This window comes from Mastomys coucha, unplaced genomic scaffold, assembly GCF_008632895.1.
Source record: "Mastomys coucha isolate ucsf_1 unplaced genomic scaffold, UCSF_Mcou_1 pScaffold20, whole genome shotgun sequence".
Classification (NCBI taxonomy): Eukaryota; Metazoa; Chordata; class Mammalia; order Rodentia; family Muridae; genus Mastomys; species Mastomys coucha.
In genome coordinates, this window is record NW_022196903.1 from 66,824,123 (window position 1) to 66,838,879 (window position 14,757).

The 14,757-nt window shown below is 42.9% G+C and overlaps 1 protein-coding gene across 3 annotated transcripts in view; it reads right to left on the reverse strand.

The window, feature by feature from the left end:
• Dnah6 (dynein axonemal heavy chain 6) overlaps window positions 1–14,757 on the reverse strand; it is a 223,851-nt gene that overhangs the window by 103,059 nt on the left and 106,035 nt on the right. For all 3 annotated transcript variants that reach the window (XM_031382227.1, XM_031382226.1, XM_031382225.1), the window contains exons 38-43: window positions 10,384–10,605; window positions 9,117–9,264; window positions 6,444–6,601; window positions 3,558–3,689; window positions 2,459–2,630; window positions 895–1,041 (exon numbers count right to left, since the gene is read on the reverse strand). In XM_031382227.1, the coding sequence (XP_031238087.1) occupies window positions 895–1,041; window positions 2,459–2,630; window positions 3,558–3,689; window positions 6,444–6,601; window positions 9,117–9,264; window positions 10,384–10,605 (979 nt within the window). The remainder of the gene's footprint in view (window positions 1–894; window positions 1,042–2,458; window positions 2,631–3,557; window positions 3,690–6,443; window positions 6,602–9,116; window positions 9,265–10,383; window positions 10,606–14,757) is intronic.

Below are 14,757 nucleotides of genomic sequence, written 5' to 3' on the forward strand. Positions count from 1 at the left end.
CGACTTCCCCAGTTCGTGAATCACCCACGGTATGAAGTGAAACTGCGGGCCGGTTTCCTTCAATTTTTTAGTTAGCACATAAAATAATGGGTTTTGCAATGCCATTTTGATACAAGTAGATCATTATTTTTGTTTGTATTTTCCCTTCTTTGTCTCCCTTTCCTTTAATCCTCTTCCCCCTAACTAAACCTATCTGTGTCCATGTCATATATATGTGACATCTGTATATAACCATGGGTTTGCATGTATACCTAGACTCCCCATGATGTCACACATGTGTGAAATGCATGTGCACACACACACACACATCACATGGGTCTGCTTATAACCATAACTGTATATAGTTACCCCTAGATTCTCATGCCATGTATGTGTGACAAATGTATTACATGGGTGTTCTTATAACTACACACACACACACACATACACACACACACACACACACACACACTCAAGCACATGCACCTAGATCCCCTATGACAGAGGCATGTGATATTTATCTTTCTGTGTACCCACGACCTTCCCTTGTTCTCTTTCACATCATTTCAGACTGCTTCCTCCCTATACTTCTCTCTGCTGTCATATTATTTATCAATATTCTCTCTCTCTTTATTCCTTGTAAGAGAGGAAATATGTTATCCTGGCTTCCTATTAGACAAAATTTCATTTGTCTACTTTCCTGTTTCTACTTCTAATTTCATATTTGATTAAGATTATCAAGCCTTTATTTTAGTAATTCATCTTCATAATATTTATGTATATATTTGACTATCAAAATTTTTACTTATGAATGCCTAACACTCATAAATTTTCAGTTCCCTTTTATGGAGACCAAATTGTTTTTCTGATTTTTAAAAAATTAAAAAGAAAACCCAGCTAAATAAAGATATTTACTGGCCATTTCTGTCAACATGACATGGAAGTAGTGTTTGTCTTCATTATTGATCAGGCGGTCATGGAACACTCTTTGACATTCGTGGCAAAACAGTCTAAATATCTGAAGTTCTTCTCTTATTGTTCCTGGATCACACTGGAGAATACCTGTGTGGGTTTTGTTTTTTTTTTAAGAAAAGGAGAAAAAAGAAAAAAATTGCATTTATATACTCTCTTATAACATTTTAATAAAGTAGAAAACACTAAGTCCAGCTTAAGATGGAAAGAAGTGCTTAGGTTTGAGATATATTTTGAAAGGGAAGTTGTTCATGGAGTGGGTGGAGGTCAAGGCTCATAACCAGAGGAGTTAATGATGGTCCGCTCTAAGGCAGGAATACCCGTGGCCAGAGGTAGAGGGACTGAGCAAGACTTTTTTTTTTTTCTTTTTGAGACAGGATGTCACTATGTAGCTCTGGCTATCCCAGTGCTGGAATTAAAGGCATGTATCACTGCAGCTGGCGAAGAACCTACTTTCAATCAAGTTTAAGAAGTCCAGTTGAACAGCTGAGTGGAGAATGTGAGAGGCATGCTCAGAGGAGAGGCTGTTATCTGGAACAGAGGACTGACTGAGGTTGAACAAAAAGTTCACTAAGTACAGAGCCGTGACTTTAAGGTAGGGAGGAGGAGCAGCTATTGATGCCTCTTGAGGAGAGGCTGTTTTATTAAAAAACGAGTCTTTCTAGAAAAAAAAAAAGAGGAATTAATTTTTAAAGGTGGGAATCTATTATCGGATTTGTGAAAATGATGCTGGGGATGATCTAATAGAAGAGGTTACTATAAAAGCAATGTGGGAATTGTAAGAGCCAAATCTCAGATGAGGCAAGTAGAGATGGAACTCTGTACAGGGCAGTTCAGATCAGGATAGGAAAAGGCAGGTTGTCTGGGAGCTTTGGGAGATGCAGCATCTCTGGCCTGCTTGCTTCTACTTTTCAGCTTTCTATTCCTTACTAACTTTTAGCTGAAAGGGAAAAGTGGGATGGGGTTGGAGATTTGAGAAGGTTCTGGAGTTCATCGTGAGGTAGGGTGGTAAGAAGACCTGGCTAAATTATGTTCTGTGTCCCAGTTACTTTTCTGTTGCTGTGATAAAATACCCCAATAAAAGCAACTTAAGAAGAAGGAAAGTTTTCTCACAAATTTTTCTTCATAATTCTAGTCCACCTCTCCAACGAGGTCATATGAGCAGGAACATGGGTGGGGTGACTGTGCAGAAAATATCCACAGCCAGGCAGCAACAACAGCCAAGTTGAGAAACAGAATATGCTCAGCTCACTTCCTCCTTCTTACATAGTCTGGCTCTCAAACATAGGGAATAGTGACAACCACAGTGGGCAGGTCTTCCAACCTCAAAAAATGGTGCCAAGAAGGTCCTCTCCAGGGTGATTCTAGATCTCATCCTGGGGACAACTGAGATTAACCATCATGCTAGGAGTTGTCCAGTTGAGTCATAGACACCTTGGTGCACATGATTCTGAGAGATTTGGTGGAAGGCAATGGAAACGCAGAAGCAAGAATGAGAACACACTACCTTGCACACACTTGGATAAGTCTCTCAGGTTAAAGACGTAATGGGACTTGGCTGGGGTTGGCAGGAGATCGACACTCATCCTGTTATAAATCTCAACTGCAGCTTCTACGATATTTGATGAAGTTTGTTTTACCGCTTCTGGGAAGTCAGCCAGGAAGCCATTCAAGATGGCCTAGAACCAGAAACATAATGGAGATTTTTTTTTAACCCAATATTTATCTTTCAAATACTCCAGTTTTGATACTGTTTTCCAAGTGCAATAGAAGAAGGCTGAATTCCAAGACAAAGGCACCCGTGTGTCAAGTCCTTGCTCATTTCAGAATATACTCTCAAGAACAGGCTCTTTCTTGTGATTTGTGGTTGTTTGGGTTGGCTGGGTGGAATTAATAGCTGGTCTGTGACTTCCCATGAACTTCCCATTTTCTGTCTCTATGACTGTGTTAACTCAAGAACTCTCCGGTCCTGGGCTCTCTTCCCTCCCTGTCAATTTGTAGCTTCTTCCAAGACCCCACCTTGGGTGACTGGAGATGGCATGCCCCACTGACCCATGTCCTGTCATCATCCTTTTCAGAGTAACGTTTCCCATCACAGGATGCTCTGATGAATGCTTCTGGGTTAAGGCAACAACGTGTTCCCCATTTAAAAGATGAGGAAGTGGTCCCCCGGGGAGGTTAGCTCAGGTGTGAGAAAGATGACTCATTGTTCATAATGATGATGGGAGAGTCGACAAAGTCTGTCTGAGGTGTGTTGGACTGGAGCTGCTTGGAGTGTTGTGTGGTTTAAGTAGGGGATCCAGACCTGGCAGTCATGTCTGAAATATGTGCAGAGGTAAGGGCTGAACAGTGGAAGAGATCTGCCCTCTTTAGGAGTAAATGTAATTGGTCTGCATTCCTAAATAGTCTGTCTATGAGACCACAGATACAGAAGTCAATAATGCATTCACCACCCAGCTGCTCTCTGGGTGCCAATGGTCACATGCTTCCTGCTTAGAAAAGAAGGTGAAAGGGGTTCTTAGAAACCCAGCGGACTGTTTTGACCATGAGATCATTAGTCCATGTTTTCTTTGCCCCATCTTGTTTAAATTAGAATCCGCACTCACCTGAAAAATCTGCTTCAGACTGTGCTCCGAGGGCATGGGGAGGCACAGCATGCTGAAATGGCGGATGAAGCGGGGGGTCACAGGATTGCGACCCCCTCCTGGAGGTGCACATGCTGATACAATTGTTACATCCTGTGTAGAGAGAAGCAACTTGGGTCAGCCTGCAGAGAAAATGATAAGGTCTGCCCTCCCTAATATCAGGACTCAGAAACGACACTCGTTTGAGGACCTATTATGAGCCAGCATTGCAACCCCATGACTCTTTGAGGTCACTAGTCACACCCTTATTTCATGATGAAAAACCAAAGTCTTGGTTGCTCAATTGGCAACGTCAGGGCTGTGTTTTTAAACACACCACTCGGGAGGCTGGCAAGATGGCTCCATATTTAAGAATATGGTCTGTGTTTGCAGGAGACTATAGTTTGCCGTTGCAGAGTTTCCTTTCCAGCACCCATATCAGGTAACACAACTGCCTGTAGCAGGGGACCAGACACCTTGTTTTGGACTACATGAGGACATGTGCATCCCCCAGAATAGGCAACCAATTAAAAAGAAATGTTTAAAAACAAGCAATAGAGACTAAAAGACCACTCATGCTGTCTGCAGGTCAGGTCAGGGAGCAGGCCTAGTGTGTCTAGAGATCAGTTAAATGTGTTAGTTTAATCTGACTGATATCCATATGAGGTATAGACTATTGGCTTCAGGAATCTGAGGGGGGGGAGGGAGAGGAGAGGGAGCAAGAGACCACCTGCCTTCAGATAATGACTGTGGAAATGAAAAGAAACAAGTGAGCAGAGAAATATTTACAATGGATGGCCCATACATTCAAAAGGAATTCTAGGATTTGGCCTGTGTCTATTTGTCTTTGAGCCAATAACACCTTTATTTTGCAGGGATGCTGGGAGAGTTAAATGATGTAAGAGTGCTTGGTGCAATTTGTCTTTACTATGGGCAAAATGACTTACTGCAAACATGCCCCCTTTCAGGATAGAATCAGAGCAGTCCATGCAGGGCCCCCATTTTCCTCCAGACTCTTGAGTCCTGCTGATGGCTTGTTGGTTGCACATGTGGCCACAACGAGGCTCTGACTCTTATCTTTTCTCCTCTTAGGGGGCTTTGGAGTCTCTATTCTTGCATCCTCTCTAGTCCATTCCTTCCTTACAGCCAAGTAGATCTTTCTAGAACACTTGCTTTGGAGACTCCTCATCCCTGAGGACAAGCTCACATTTTTTTATCATGAACTCACAGCTCTCTGAGATATGAGTTCTGTTCCTCTTGCTGTTCCAGAGTCACATTTTAAAGGACTAGGGTATTTCAGATTCCTTGTTTAGGAGGTATAAAGTGTTCACTCCTTACAATCTAGTACACTGGCCCAACCCCACCTCAATCCTGAATTCTCTCTGTCTTTCCTACTCATCATTTTTCACTACAAATATCTACCTACTCTTCAAAACTGAGCTCCCTGGGAGGCAAAGACTGTTCCACTGGCCACTCATCTCCTGAAGCTGCATAGCAAGAGCTCAGTGCAGATGGAATGACCTGAATTACAGGTAAGAAACACTGGCATGCCTTATGGACTGAATTTACCCAGAAATAAGGTGTCAAAGTCCTAATATGTGATAAAAAAATTAATTGCTTTTGAAGATAGGGAATTTGGAGAGGTGATTAATGTAAAATGATGTCTTCAGAGTAATCCCAATACAATATGAATGGTACCTCAATATGAAGAAAATCACTTCTTATGGTTTGAGTACGATTTACCTCCTCCATAACTTATGTTGGGCTTTAATCCCTGTTAAGGGGTGTGTAGAGGGGAGACATTTAATCCAACGTTGTTGTTTTGTGATGGTAGCTTTAGGAAATGATTTGGACCAGCTAAGGTCATTAGAGTGGTGCTCCTCTTATTTCTCCAGCCTTGCTCTTGTGCAGCATTTCCCCCTGCTTCTTAACAAGTTGTAAAAGGAAGCTTGCTCATATCAGGATATAAACACCTCACAAGTTCGATGATGTCTCAGATACTAAACTCACAAGGTTCCTAGTTCCCCACAGTTATATAGGTAGGAAGGACTGCTGAGGAGAGACTCTCTGAACTGGACCTGCCTGCCTGCAAGTTGTACAACAAACTCCTGATCCAGTTTTTGTGAACTGTCACTCATGCTGAGTTTGGGGGTCGCTTTGGGTGAGACATCTGCTCCCATTTTTTTCCTTCTGAGACAGGGTTTCTTTCTGTGAACCTGGCTGCCCTAAAACTTGTGATATAGACCAGGCTGGCCTGGTCACTGAGATCCACTTGTTTCTGCCTCCCAAGTGCTGGGATTAAAGGCATGTACCACCATATTCAGTGCTGCAGCTGCCTTTGAGTTATCCATGTTCCTGTAAGTAACCCTTTATTCACACTTATACATGTGAATAAGCCCAATAAACTCATTGGCTTACCAGGTTGGTTTTTGCTGGTATCTTTATTTTGGCCTACAACTGGTTCCCTATCTGGGTTGAAGAGACGCTTGTTTATATCTTTCCATTGTCATCTACCACTTGACTGTCTCAATGATGAAGCAGGACCACATATGGTCTCTTGCCTTTGGATCAAAACCACAATCCACAATAAAGCTCTTTATGACTTATACATCCTGTGTAACTGTTATTAGCAATAGAAAACAGAGTGGCAGACCCACATAGGGACATGAGGAGAAGAAGGACATCTACAGATCATGGAAGGAGGTCTTAGAGGAGTAGATGCTGCTCACCTCTTCATCTGGAGCTTCTAGCCTTTAGATTATGAGAAACTAGCTGAAGCTACCCAGTCTGTAGTATTTGTAGTATTTCCAAAGATGGAAATATTGTCCATCTTTGAACATACCAATGAATGTGAAATCTAAAATTAACCTGTATTTCTTTCCAAAAGAGTTTGTTTCTATCATAGAATCCACCAAAATCTTGATATTGTCGAAGCAGTTCAATTGGTGGTTGGGAGCCATAGCGGTCCAGCCGAGGCATATTCAGATCATCAACAAAAATCACCACTTGTTTATTTCCTGGTGCTCCTGGAAGAAGACAAAGAATTTTAAGAGAATCACAATTTGTCCTTAGAAAACATAAGACCATTTGTTATTGTGGCTTAAAAATGATTTGTCTTCACAAAAGTTCACATTGAAGCTTAGTCCTTGGTGTAATGGTATTGGGGGTGAGGGAACACTGAGTCATTTGGGGCCACAAGGGATCTGCCTGTCCACCCTCTGCTGGGAGATACAGACCTAACCAAGGCTTTCACACTGTCATCTCACGTGGTCCCTCACCCTTAGACTTAGAAACATTTGATGGTGTTAGTTCCCCAGTGGGGTCTGGACCTTCCCCGGTCTCAGCCTCACCCTCTTCCCTGACCAGATGTGTGGCCTGAGTGCCTGAACATGGAGGAGGTAGGGAGTTGGTTATCTTTCCACAGAAGGAAATAGAGGGATACCAAAGTTTCAATTAATGAACCCCACCTCATCACCTGCACATGGAACAGGTTTTGATATCTGAAACTACTACCCCAGTCCCATCAATGGAACATCCCAAATGGGAAGCAAGCACAGGAGGTGGGTTCCTTGATCTGGCTTCCAGGGCTTGAGAAAACAGCCATAGCCCTGTGGTTGAGATGTATGATAGGTGAGGATTCCAAGGCAACTGAAGCTAATTCAGAGCTCCACTTTATTGTCTGCCCCAGAGAAGCCATGCAGTAAGATTCAAGTGTGGAAAAGACCTAAGAGAACCACTCATAAAAATTTGCCTCCTGCAAACCTGCCTCCCAGAGAACAAGGATAATAATCCAGTGTCAGAGGGGAGGGGGCCACACATAGAGACAGTGAGGGACAAAACATTCATCTATTCTATCTTCTCCTGCCGCTACACATCAGGACCTCTGCGGGAGAAAAGGACTATCATCACCCCATGCTGCCCTCCATGTCAGTTCCTGGAGCTGCAAATCTGACTCACAACAGAGACAAAGGTTGACTTTTAATTAGGCTTGGGGTTGAGGTTTTATATGAACCCAGACTTAAAATATCTAAAGGTGACAGGAAAATTACACTTAAAACAACAACAACAACAACAACAACAACAACAACAACAACTAGCTAATAAGGGAAAGAGGAGAAGATGCTAATACTAGGTTGAAAACACCAACTAAAGACAAACTTAGTCTCATGTTACTTTCAACTGAACCCAGAAATTCCATGTACCAGATAAGAAGACATTTGTTAGCTTAAAAAAATGGAAATCAGTTGAGGTTTGAGAGCTGTGGGTGGAGAGAAGAGGGGCCATGAATTCTCAGAATGCAGATGATCTGGGCTGAAGGTGGCTGTCATGGTTAGTCTTCACCTCGACTCCACTTGGAATCCAGGTGTGTCTGAGAGTGTTTCCAGAGAAAGGTTCAATGGGAAAGAGAAGACTAACCCTGAATGTAGCTGGCACAATCCCATGGAATCCCAGAATTAATAAAAACAAAAAATTAAATTAAAAGGAGAAAGCAAGCTGAGCACCGGCATTCATGTCTCTGAGTTTCAATGGCAGATGTGGTGTGACCACCTGCCTGCTCCTGCTGAAAGGAGAAATTAAGTTTAAAAGAGAAATTGAGTTTGAAGCATGTAAAAGTTATAGGTTGAAAAACAAAGACAGTGGGCTAGGCCTGTGAATACAAACCTAAGCAGAGGCAAGCAAGCTGTTAGATATCCCAGGGACTGACAGGTCAGGAAGACATAAACCATGGAGATAGAGTAAAAATGCAAGGACATGTCCACGGCCCAGGCCTGCAAGGACGTGCCTGGGCAGACACTGAGTAATGGGCCATCTGGTCCTCTTAGATATAGTTGAAGGTCAACTAGAAACCCTGAGTAGCACTCCCCTTGTAGGAATTTTCAACTCTAATCTGCACAAACTACATTTAAAATAGCCAATCATGTATAGCCACACCAATTCCTTTGTTTCCCCAGACCTTTTTCCTATATAAACCCCTAACCCCTGGGCCTCGGGATATGATTCCTTGTCTCCTGCGTGAGATTGGGGGTCAGCCCAGAGCGTTCCAAATAAACTGCCCCTTGTGATTTGCATCAAGCCGGCCTCTCGTGATTCACTGGGTGCGCGTTCTCCTGAGACTTGAGTGAGGGTCCCCTCTAGGGGTCTTTCACTGCCACCATGCTCTCCCTGCTATGATCAGCCTTCTCCCTTAAACCATGAGCCAAAACAAATCTCTCCTTTCAATTGTCTTTCCCAGGTATTGTCACAGTAATGAGGAGAGCAGTTGACATTGTGGTGGGAGAAATAAATGGCTTACAGTTCACAGTGAGATATCTAGATGAGAAAAATGACTGTTAGCACACCCCCTTCACTCCATTCTACACAAACTTGTGCCAGGGCACAGTCTTCCATGTGATGCTTAGGACCTGTAGGAGAGATCTGTGCTTTCCCCAGAGGACTAGGCTGGCTGCTGCAAGGCAAGTTGGTTTCTCCAGCTTGCTCTCTTTGTATGCAACTTACTGGCTCAGTGAATGTGCAGAAAAAAACCATGACGATGACTCTCACCTAGAATATTTTTTCTCTTTCGTTCCAGTTTTGACTCAATGATCTCTTGTGTTCTCGCAGATGAAGTTTGGGCAGAAAAATTTAGATAAACAGGGACATAGCCAGATGATTCTTGAATTCTATTCAGCAACCCTTTTGCAATAACAGACTTTGAATAAAAAAAGAATATGTTAATTGATTTTATATACAATGTGATACTTTTTCAGTAGCCTGTACTGGTAACTACCCAGCACCATGAATGAGACACAGTATAGAAGAAGCAAGGAAGGATCTAATTGTTATTGTTTCACCGTGGATATTGATTTTTCAGGTACATTCATGAGAACTAAAGAAATATTTGAATCATATTTAACTCAGAAATAGTCTTAGTGTCTTATCAAATTTATCTGTTAGTATCCAGTCTTCATTGGATAATGAGGTAGACCCACATTTCTTTTCTTCTTGAAAACTTTAAAAATTTCTATTTGTGTGTGGTGTGGTGTGTGTGTGTGTGTGTGTGTGTGTGTGTGAGAGAGAGAGAGAGAGAGAGAGAGAGAGAGAGAGAGAGAGAGAGAGAGAGAGAGAGAGAGAGATTATACATGTGTATGGGTGCTTGTGTGTCATGATGCACATTTGTGGAGGTCAGAAAACCACTTACAGAAACCAGTTCTCTCCTTCCACCTTATGAGTCCTAAGGACTGAACTCATGAAGCCAGTCTTGGCAGCAAGCCCCTTTACTTTCTGAGACATCTCGGAGGCCCATATTTCTCAGAGGTAATATAGAAGGTAAGCAGTGAATCCTGGTTTGTGTGGACTCCTTTAAATATTTTCTTCTTTACCCTCTCCTTCCCAAATTAAAATGACTCTGAAGTTGTGGGTGTGTCAGTTAAAAGTAAATGGGAAAGAGGCCAGAATGACTGTTACCAACAGTTCTTGGGGAATACAGATGCCCTGGGCAGCTTCTATCCAGACAACATGTAGCAACTGCAGAAGTACACATCCCTAACCTCGGAGAGTAGTCTATGAGACCAACCTGAGGATACATTTAGAAACTGATAAACTTTGGGGAAATCTCAGGGTCAGTATGGATTCTGAAGAGTTAAATCTTTCTGAAAAAAGTGATACAATCTAAAAAACCAAAACAGAACAATAACAACAACAACAACAACAACAACAACAAAACCCTAAAAAACAAAAACCTCCCCCCACCCTCCGGGAAATAATGTATTATTTCTGATGCTGAGGACCCTAAGCCCACAGTGCCCTCAATTTGATGCACCTTTCCTACCTTGCCAACTCCAGTTGTTCCAGTAAACAGCACCGAATGCCTGACCGCCAGCAGCTTTTCCATTAGATAGCCATAGCGCACTGTGTCTATGGTAGGGACAAGCATCTCAAAAAATGGGACCTCCCTGCTGTACTTGAAGGTGGGTATGATTCGTTCCCAGGGGTCCAGGCGTTTGGTGTCGAAATCTACATGAATGCTCCACAGATCTCCAGAGCTGGGAAGCTGAATTGTAAAACCAAATGTCACTGGGCAGCATTGACTCGCAGAAATAGGTACTTTCATTAAAAATCAAGGCAGAGGACATGAACAGAGCTGAATTTCATTTTTTTTTCTTTTTCTAAATTTTTAAGAAGAATTTGTTCAAATATCAGAGGCTAATTTCTTACTTTTTGATTTAACTGCAGTGGGGATGTGTGTGTGTGTGTGTGTGTGTGTGTGTGTGTGTGTGTGCCTGCACATGTGTACACATGGTGTGGGTGAATGTGGAGGCAGGTGGGGGCCATTGGGGTGTCCTACTCTATCATTCTCTACCTTATTCATTTGAGATGGAGTCTTACTGAACTTGGAACTAGGCTGATGGCCAGAAGGTCCCAGAGGTCCTCCTGTCTCTCTAGCTTATATTTTGGTGCCACACACACTCGTCTACTCCAGTCACATCCAAAATATCGGGGATAAAATCCTGATTAAGGATAAGAGGCAATAAGGATCCAAAAGGGAGTTCTGTGCCTCCTGGATATTCAGACAGTCGCTGGTATCTCCTAACTAAGACGTGTTCCAGATCAGTCTTTCCAATCGTCAACACGCCCTCATAATTAGGCATAAAGGTACCCCAAGAAATGATTCGTAAATGGCTAAGATTGGACATTGTTTCCTGGCCAACACAATGTTACCAACCTATCCTAGTTTAATACCAAGCTGTCCATAACTTGGAATTTCTCTCAAGGAATCTGCCTCGCCAGAGCTGGCAACAGAGGTCAAGCACATTCCTTAGGGCAATAGATAGTTCACAATAGTTAGAAATGTTTTGCATACTAGAGAGTAATGAAGGGCTTCCACTCAAGGACATTAGCTAAAAGTGTTAGGTCGGAACCTCCTAGTCATTGCCTCCAGCAAAACCAGAGAATTAGAATAGGAATACCAAATTAGCCCCAGCAGGGAGGGGCACCATTGCTCTTTTGCCTTCTTCACAACTGGATACGTGATCTTGGTCAGTAAGATCACTGACCTTGATGTGACTGTCACCTGCCTACAAGACTCTTGTCATCTGCCCTGATTGCTGTATGCTACTTAAGCCTGCTTGTCACTTTGTGTAAGGAGAAGGACTTGGACTTGCATGCAGGACTAGCACTATGGACTCGCAGAGGGACTCGCACTAGAACTTAGATGGGCTAGGACTCAGACTCATGCAATCCGCAGTCCCCCGGGCCCAGAGCGCTTGGGCCCTGGGGGATGCAGCACCAGTCCAGAGAAGATAGCTGCTGCTTTAGACCCAGTGTGTTTTAGATGGCCTCAGATGTACCTCAACTACTGAGCTGCCAGATTTACCATCTCTCTTGTGCAATGACTGTAAAAGTCTGATGCCATTTTTAAGAAATACATTCAGATCCTGTACTTCATGTGTCATCTCTGCCTTCATTTCTTCGCCTACGCCTTGTTGACCTGACTAGGACCCCATTTCTCCCGCGGGTTGAGGGAGGCCCAGATCGGCCGGCCTGCGGCATTTTGGGATGGGAATTTATTTACTTACATATTTATTTTATTCATTTTTATTTATGTGTGTGTGTGCTTACTTGTCTGTATGTGCACCAGCCCATGTCCCCTGGAGCCTGGGCATTAAAATTTGACATGTGCAGAAGGAAAATAGCATGCCCAGAGTACAGCCATACTGCTGGCTGAGAATCACGAAGGAGAGATGCCCTGTCCACCATCCTCCCCTGCCCCCCTGCTCAGCAGGGAGGGGAGACAGGTCAGTCTAACTGGCATGAATCCGGTGAGTCCCACAGAGGCACTCCTTAATCTGTTTTCATGTAAGATACAAGCACCCACTCTCTCACCTTCATGAGACAATTCAAGGAGCTTTGGTTAGGAAGAAGTAGTGGCAGGAGAGAGTTTTAAAACTTTAACTTTACTTATCTTTTATTTTTCTAATCTTCATTTTCTTTCCTTCCTTTTTTCCTTTTCTCCTTCCTTCCTTCCCTACTTCCTCCCTGCCCCTTTTCTCTCTCTCCTAGGCATTCTACCTCTGAGCTCCTCTCCCAGCCCTGGAACAGATTTCTTTATTACTATTATTATTTTTCCTCAGTTGGAATTTGTGATTTTTGCCTTTCTCCATTTTCTTATGATTTCCACCATTACTTATTCATTATAACTCTCTTTAGTTTTAATAACCCTCATACCCTATCTATTACAATATCCTAACACCTGTTTTTCCTGTACCTCATTAGGGGGTGAAATTGAAGGACGGTATCGCTTTTTACCGACTAAATCATTATCCCTGTTACTGTTACCTGATTCTCCTCTTTAAATAGTAGCAAGGTTCCTGAGTCCATGTGAAGACTGGGCACTAAGGAGAGCCATATAAACTAAAACAGACCAGGGCTGGAGAGATAGCTTAGAAATTAAGAGCACTCGCTGCTCTTGTGGAGGATCCAGATTCAGTTTCCAGCACCCACATAGTGGCTCACAATGAACTGTAACTGAAGTTCCTGAGTATCCAACTCCTTCTTCCGGCCTCTGTGGGCACTGCACATATGTGGTGGGCATACATCCATCCAGGCAAAATACTCATACACATGAATAAAAATATCTTTAAAATAAAATAAAAGATGATAGGGAAAAAAAAGATTCCTACAACCCAAAGATGTGCAAATTACAGCTCAAAATATGAAATGGCAAACACAAATTCTGCAGAAGGAGATGATTATGGGTAACAGAAATGTCATGAAAAGAATTCTCCATTTGCCAGAGGCAGCACATACCTTTAGACCCATCAATAACCTGGAAGCAGAAGCAGGTAGATCTCGGAATTTTAGGCTAGCCTGTTCTATACAGCTAATTTAAGATCAGGGTTACATTGTGAGACCCTACCTTAAAAAAAAAAAAAAAGAATTACAAATCTTGCAGTTAAAAAATTAAAGAATTTCAAGGAGGATTTGAACAGGGTGAGTGAAGCAAGGAAATTATTTCAGGTCTGAGATTAAAACCACCACTACGAGTGAGAAAGCTAGTAAAATGGATGAGTAATTTGGCAACAGAGGTGAATAAATTTACCAAGGAAACTGAGAGTCTGGAAAAGAACCAAAGAGAAAGATCAGAAATAAAAGTCTATCAATCAAATAAGCACATGTAATTAGCAGTTCACAAACATTCTGTTTGTGCTGAATGTGCTGCATTGTATTGGGTGCCGCAAGGACTCTAGGGATGAGTTAGGGTATGCAGGGGATGTGTATAGGGTATTTAGAGTGTGCAGGGAGATGTGTGTAGTATATATAGAGTGTGCAGGGAGACGTGTGTAGGGTATTTAGAGTGTGCAGGGAGATGTGTGTAGGGTATTTAGAGTGTGCAGGGTGATGTGCATAGGGTATTTAGAGTGTGCAGGGGATGTGTGTAGGGTATTTACAGTGTGCAGGGAGATGTGTGTAGCGTATTCACAGTATGCAGGGTGATGTGTGTAGGGTATTTAGAGTGTGTAGGGTGATGTGTGTAGGGTATTTAGAGTGTGTAGGGTGATGTGTGTAGGGTATTTACAGTGTGCAGGGGATGTGTGTAGGGTATTTAGAGTGTGTAGGGTGATGTGTGTAGGGTATTTAGAGTGTGAAGGGGATGTGTGTAGGGTATTTAGAGTGTGCAGGGGATGTGTGTAGGGTATTTACAGTGTGCAGGTGGATGTGTGTAGAGCATTTACAGTGTGCAGGGGATGTGTGTAGGGTATTTAGAGTGTGCAGGGGATGTGTGTATGGTATTTACAGTGTGCAGGGAGATGTGTGTAGGGTATTTAGAGTGTGAAGGGGATGTGTGTAGGGTATTTAGAGTGTGCAGGGTGATGTGTGTAGGGTATTTAGAGTGTGCAGGGGGATGTGTGTAGGGTATTTAGAGTGTGCAGGGAGATGTGTGTAGGATATTTTGAGTGTGCGGGTGGATGTGTTTAGGGTATTTACAATGTGCAGGGGGATGAGTGTAGGTTATTTAGATTGTGCAGGGGATGTGTGCAGGGTATTGAGAGTGTGAAGGGGATGTGTGTAGGGTATTTAGAGTGTGCAGGGGATGTGTGTAGGGTATTTAGAGTGTGCAGGGTGATGTGTTTAGAGTATTTACAGTGTGCAGGGGATATGTAAAGGGTATTTACAGTGTGCAGGGGATATGTGTAGGATATTC